The sequence below is a fragment of the Apteryx rowi genome, unplaced genomic scaffold, assembly GCF_003343035.1.
Source record: "Apteryx rowi isolate R43461 unplaced genomic scaffold, aptRow1 scaffold_196, whole genome shotgun sequence".
In the NCBI taxonomy this organism is placed as follows: Eukaryota; Metazoa; Chordata; class Aves; order Apterygiformes; family Apterygidae; genus Apteryx; species Apteryx rowi.
The window spans coordinates 1,301,239-1,306,495 of NW_020448263.1; the positions used below are offsets into that span (position 1 = coordinate 1,301,239).

General features: G+C 61.0%; 1 protein-coding gene across 3 annotated transcripts; it reads right to left on the reverse strand.

Moving 5' to 3' along the window:
* Nucleotides 1–394: 394 nt before the first annotated feature.
* LOC112964610 (PHD finger protein 7-like) lies at nt 395–4,620 on the reverse strand. Of its 3 annotated transcripts, none has more exons than XR_003253019.1 (6): nt 4,144–4,620; nt 3,032–3,156; nt 2,455–2,546; nt 1,421–1,916; nt 704–866; nt 395–614 (listed from the first exon to the last, which is right to left on the reverse strand). XR_003253019.1 is itself a non-coding variant. In XM_026062918.1 (6 exons), exons 2-6 carry the CDS (start codon nt 3,063–3,065, stop codon nt 609–611), a joined length of 420 nt encoding a protein of 139 aa, XP_025918703.1. In that variant the 5' UTR covers nt 3,066–3,156; nt 3,857–4,620; the 3' UTR covers nt 395–608. The 3 variants fall into 3 exon arrangements, 2 of the variants coding, with proteins under 2 accessions (XP_025918703.1, XP_025918701.1); XM_026062918.1 differs by having other exon boundaries at nt 1,421–1,545; nt 3,857–4,620; XM_026062916.1 differs by lacking the exons at nt 2,455–2,546; nt 3,032–3,156; nt 4,144–4,620 and having other exon boundaries at nt 1,421–2,235.
* Between the last annotated feature and the right edge of the window lie 637 nt (nt 4,621–5,257).

The following is a 5,257-nucleotide window of genomic DNA, read 5'->3' on the forward strand; positions in this document are numbered from 1 at the left end:
GAGTGCCAAGAGGCCTTGCTCCCAGAGCCCTGGGGGAGGTGAAGAGCCTGGGCASAGCCCCAGGCCAACCCTCCACTCCTTGGCRCACCGCTTGGCCAGTGCTAGCAGRGGCATGCCTCCTGCCCMGGCAGCWCAGCATGCCCACRGAAAAGGGCTCTCCCTTTCCCTGTCCTTCCTGCCCTGCAGGGYGTSCAGCCACCTTCCAAAGACCTTCAGAGATGGCGYGAGGCTGGCACCAAGGCACCTGCYGCCAYGTGGGCAGKGGGGAAATTGCAGCTTTGCTGACTTACCCCTCTTCTGCTGCCTCTTCTCGGCCRCGCGCACRAAGACACCGGCTGGCRTCACATCSACGGTGCCTCTCRTACARCTCGGCAAAGGCACCSTCTGCCTCCCACGTGGGTTGTCTGCCGGGTTGAAGCCAAGCAAGGGCATGAGCMTCCCCTGCCSCTTAGGCTCRTGCCCCTCTTCTGYCTCRTGGGCACAGGGCAAGGGCAGGARAGAACCAACCTGAGGGGCACTCGGATGCCCAGGGAAGACATTTCCCACAGGAATGTCTCCCTGTCTTTACACTGCGGGCACTGGAAGCAGAAGAAGCCTGCCCCGAGAGCCTATTGCTGCAAGAGAGGCACAAGCAGCGTGAGCGGGGCACTGCCCACTGCTTGGCCACCTGCCATGCCCAAGGGGCGCGGGAAGGACCTCCTACCTGGATGCAGCCCTGGTGGAACCACGTGTGCGTACATGCAGGGCACACCAGAGTGTGGCGGGAGAGCTTTTCCTCCACGGGCTCCAGACAAATGAGGCAGAAGGTCTCCCCATCCAGCTGCGCCTGCACTCTTTGCTCCGGGAGATGTTCCCGGCAGAAGGACCTGGGCACAACATGGAAGGGGTGGGCAAGGTCAGGACGTGCAGAGTCATCCCGCCTTTCTCAACAAGACTATCCCAAAGGCTGCAGAGGCTGCCTGCTCCCCAGGCAATGTATGCATGTGTCTCTTCCCATCCCTTTCCTGCTTCCCATGCATCTCCCACCCAAGGGCCCCAGCATGTTCTGCCTGAGGCCTGCGCGTCCTCCCTCGGAGATGGGCTCTGGTGCACTCTCACCCAGGTGGGCACCTTGTCTGCACAGTGGAGGCCTGACCAAGACCCTGGCTTTGCAGCCCACGGCCAGGCATGCATCCCCAGCTCCCCGGGGGCCGAGATCAAGGGATTGCCAGGGCATGGCTGACGGCAGACCCTCCCACTCTGCTCCAGCACCCAGAGGAAGGAAAAGGGGGGGGCAATAAAGGAGCCCTGCACACCCTGGCTCTGCCTCTGGCAGGCTCAGTGCGGGGCACAGCAGGCAGCTGCTTCGTCCACTTGGCCAGTGCTGGCAGGAGGCCGACTGAGGCAAAGGCGGCCCAGCACCAGGCTCGTCAGCTCTTACCTGTACTGCCCAAAGAACTGCGAGACGCAGCCRTCTTYRCAGCCGCACGGGAAGTGGAAGCTGCGCTTGCAGCCCTTCTGCCGGCAGCTAGTGATGGCCCCGCGCTCACCACAGACGTAGCAGAGCTGGAAAGAGCACAGCAACCCCTCATCAGAGACATGCTCGGGGCCCCCCAAGGCCTGCCCACACCTTTGCCAAGGCTGCAGGGATGGGGACGCTGCGCAGTCGCGTCCTGCAGAGCCACCTCAGGGACTGGACTTCCGGCTTCTCCTGGATCCTCTCTGGAGCTCCTGGGACTGACGGAAAACCCCAGGATTGCCTTCCCATGGGCCAGGCTGAGCCCGCACAAACCCATGCCACCACAAACCTCCCCACGCCCCTGCTAGCTCTTCATCTTCCGAGTTGTCTGCTTCACTGCACGCCTGATATCCGCCGGAAGGAACTTGTCGGTTCCTGTCTCACTGGTGTGTCTCACAGGGAGCCCGCTGGCAAGATACTGAAACACACAAAGGTCCCAGACCTCATCAAGTCATGGAGGCATGGCTCATTGCTGGTGGCTGATGCTGAGACACTGGCGAGAGGGTTGGGGCAGGCCATGCTGCGCTGCCTGAGGCTGGGTGAGCTGCAATGCTCCTGGGCCTTCAAGCTGGTCCACAACAAGCAGTGCAAAGGCCTGGCGAGGTGGGAGCGTGGACTGTGCTGTGGGCAGGGAAGGCAGTGGCGGAGAGTGCCTGGGCGAGGGGCTGGGGGACACTGCTGCAGGCAGCGCTGGCCTGCTGGACCTTGCTGAGCTGAGCACACGCYGTGCTGGGGCGGACGAGAAGAGCCCGAGCAGAGCGCAGCAAAGGGACGCAGGGGGGGCAGGAGGTGTCGAGGAGGAGTCGACACCCACTGAGCTCTTGGGATGGGATTCCCTGCAGCCACAGACCCAGTCCCCTCCCCATGGCCCGATCCTGCCCGGCTGGGCATGGAGATTGCAGGCTGCTGGGCTGGGGCACCAGAGGGAAGCTGCAGGCAGCCCCAGGGAGACTCACCAGGCAAGTCTCATGGGCATAGAGACCATCCTTCCGCCATTTCTCCCCATACCTCTCTGGGTCCGAATCGGCCCGGCAACACAGCACACAGGCTGGAGGGGGAGAGCAAAGGCCACAACCCCTGAGCGCCTCGCTGGGGCCTGGAGGGCTTCCCCCGCAAGGGTCTGCTCTGTCCCGGCTGGTCAAACGCCCTCCTGGTGCTGATTGCTGCCCCACGGCTCCCCAACAGCCCCACGCTGACCCAAAGGAGCCTCCTTCCCCGGCCTCCGGGGCTCCCATGCGCAACCTTCCCTCGCCTTCCCCTGGCCTCTCCCGACCCCTCTCACCCTTTCCCCTGGAGGCCCTTGCTCTCAGCCAGCCCTGGCCAGCCCTGGCCTTTCCTCCCTGCACAGCCCTCCCTCCCTGCGTATGCCTCCCCATGCCCCAGGCCTCGTGCGCAGCAGAGGATGGGCCCTGCCGCGGGGATGCTGCACAGCTCCTGCCTCCCCGCGACCGCTCACAGACGCACACCAGCCACCCTGCAAAGCCTTCGCCCGGCCGCGGGCTGCAGGGAGCTCGGGGGTCCCTCTGCTCTCACCCTCCTCCCTTGAGTCGGGGGCCTTGCGCTTCATGGCGCACACAAGGCGGGTCGACAGCAAGTGGCCAGTAAAGTCCTGCCCCAGCCGCGCCAGGGTCTCTGCTTCAGACACTCGTTCGCCGACCCTGTGGGAGCAGCGGGACCAGGGTGACTTTCCAGCCCAGCCCCAGCACCCCGAGGCATGGGGCCCTGCTCCTGCCGCGGCAGCCCCCCGCAAGCCCCTTCCTCCCCTGCCCTGGGGCTCTCCTGCCTCTGGCCCAGGCTGTGACTCACCGTGTGTGCCGCAGGGGCCGGAGCAGGGCAGGCCCCAGGGCAGCGGGGCTGCGGCCCTCGAGCTCAGTGGGGTTGGAGCAGCGCCCCGTGCCCAGCCCTGCGCGGGGCAGCAGCACCTCCCCTGCACTCACCTGTCACGTGCTCRGAGGCGCTGCCTCCAGCCTGGGGCTGCCCACGCCCTGTGGCCCTTTTTGTACYGCCTGGGCCACCCGCATCACCCACTGCCACTGTGACATGCCACCGCTGCCAAGGTGACACTGACCACTGCTGTGACATGCCTCCACCACCAGGGTGACACTGACCACCACTGTGACATGCCTCCACTGCTGCCAGGGTGACACWGACCAYCACTGTGACATGCCACCACTSCCGTGGTGACACTGACCACCACTGTGACATGCCTCCACCACCAGGGTGACACTGACCACTGCTGTGACATGCCTCCACTGCTGCCACGGTGACACAGACCATCACTGTGACACACTACTGCCACTCCCGGGGAGGACAAAAGGCTGGAACCAAAGGCCTCGGCTCCCCCCCAGGGGGAGGTACCTGCCACTTCTTCCCTTGGGTCAACCCTCTCCTTATCCTGCTGACACAGAAGTTGGACAAAGAACCCTTTTTGGCCCTCTTCCGGAAAATCCAGCACACAGCTAGCGCCTGCTTTACCAGCCTTATGCCCACTTTTGGCCACTCAAGCAGTTCCTGAGGAGAAGCAGGCAGCCAAAACTGTTGGTTTTCCATAAGATCTCATCCCAGACTGAGCAGCAACCCTTGAGTAAAGAGAGAACAAAGGAATCAACTCTGCCCAAAGGACTCCACCGTTTTTGCCTGCGCACCTCACACTCTTTCTTTCCTTTCAGGCAGATGTTTTCCAAAATACCCTGYGCAGCTATTTCAGACCTTCTGTCTCCTCACTGTTCTGGGTCCATGGATCACCTCTTGCAAATCCACTCCTATGTTACTTTGATTTGTTCTTGTTCCATTGGACACTTCAAGTTGAGGCAGGAACATTTGGAAAGAGGAAGACAAGTGGGCCCAGGTCAAGGGGGCTCCCCCCATATTGCACGAGGAAGCTCTTCTGTGGCCCAGCACTGGTCCATCGAGACCAAAGCGTCAGTAATGATAATCATATAGTAAGAATACAGTTCAAAACTGGTCTCCACACAGCRCTCAGTTTCCAGCCCTTCTCTATCTCCCCGTTCCCCTGTTCCTCTGGCTCTGAAGGTGAGGARTTTCAGTCTGGAGGTGGTGAAGGGAGGTGTGTTACAGCAAGAAGCTGAGGAAAGGGGGCAGGAAACCTGCATGGATGAAGAAGGAGCTCTTGGCAGAACTCAAACAGAAGAAGGAAGTTTACAGAAGATGGAAGCAGGGGGCACACTTGGGAGGAATATAGGAACATTGGCCAAGTGTGCAGGGATGGGACTTGGAAGGCCAAGGCCCATTTAGAGTTTAATCTGTCAAGAGATGTCAAGGACAGCAAGAAGGGCTTCTTCAAACACATCAGTAGCAAGAGGAAGACTAGGGAAAATGTGGGCCCACTAATGAATAGGGCAGGTGCCCTGGTGATGAAGGATACAGAGAAGGCCGAGATACTGAATGCCTTCTGTGCTTCAGTCTTTCCTGCTAAGACGAGCCCTCTGGAATCTCAGACCCTGGAGACCAGGAGAAAGTGTGGACAAAGGAGGACTTTCCCTTGGTTGAGGAGGATCGGGTGGGAGATCATTTAGGCAAACTTGACACCCATGAGTGCATGGGCCCTGATGGGATGCACCCTCGAGTGCTGAGGGAGCTGGCAGATGTCATTGCTAGGCCACTCTTGATCATCTTTGAAAGGTCATGGTGGTCAGGAGAGGTGCCTGAGAACTGGAAGAAAGCAAATGCCACTCCAGTCTTCAAAAAGGGCAAGACTCACAGAATCACAGAATCGCAGAATGGTTGAGGTTGGAAGGG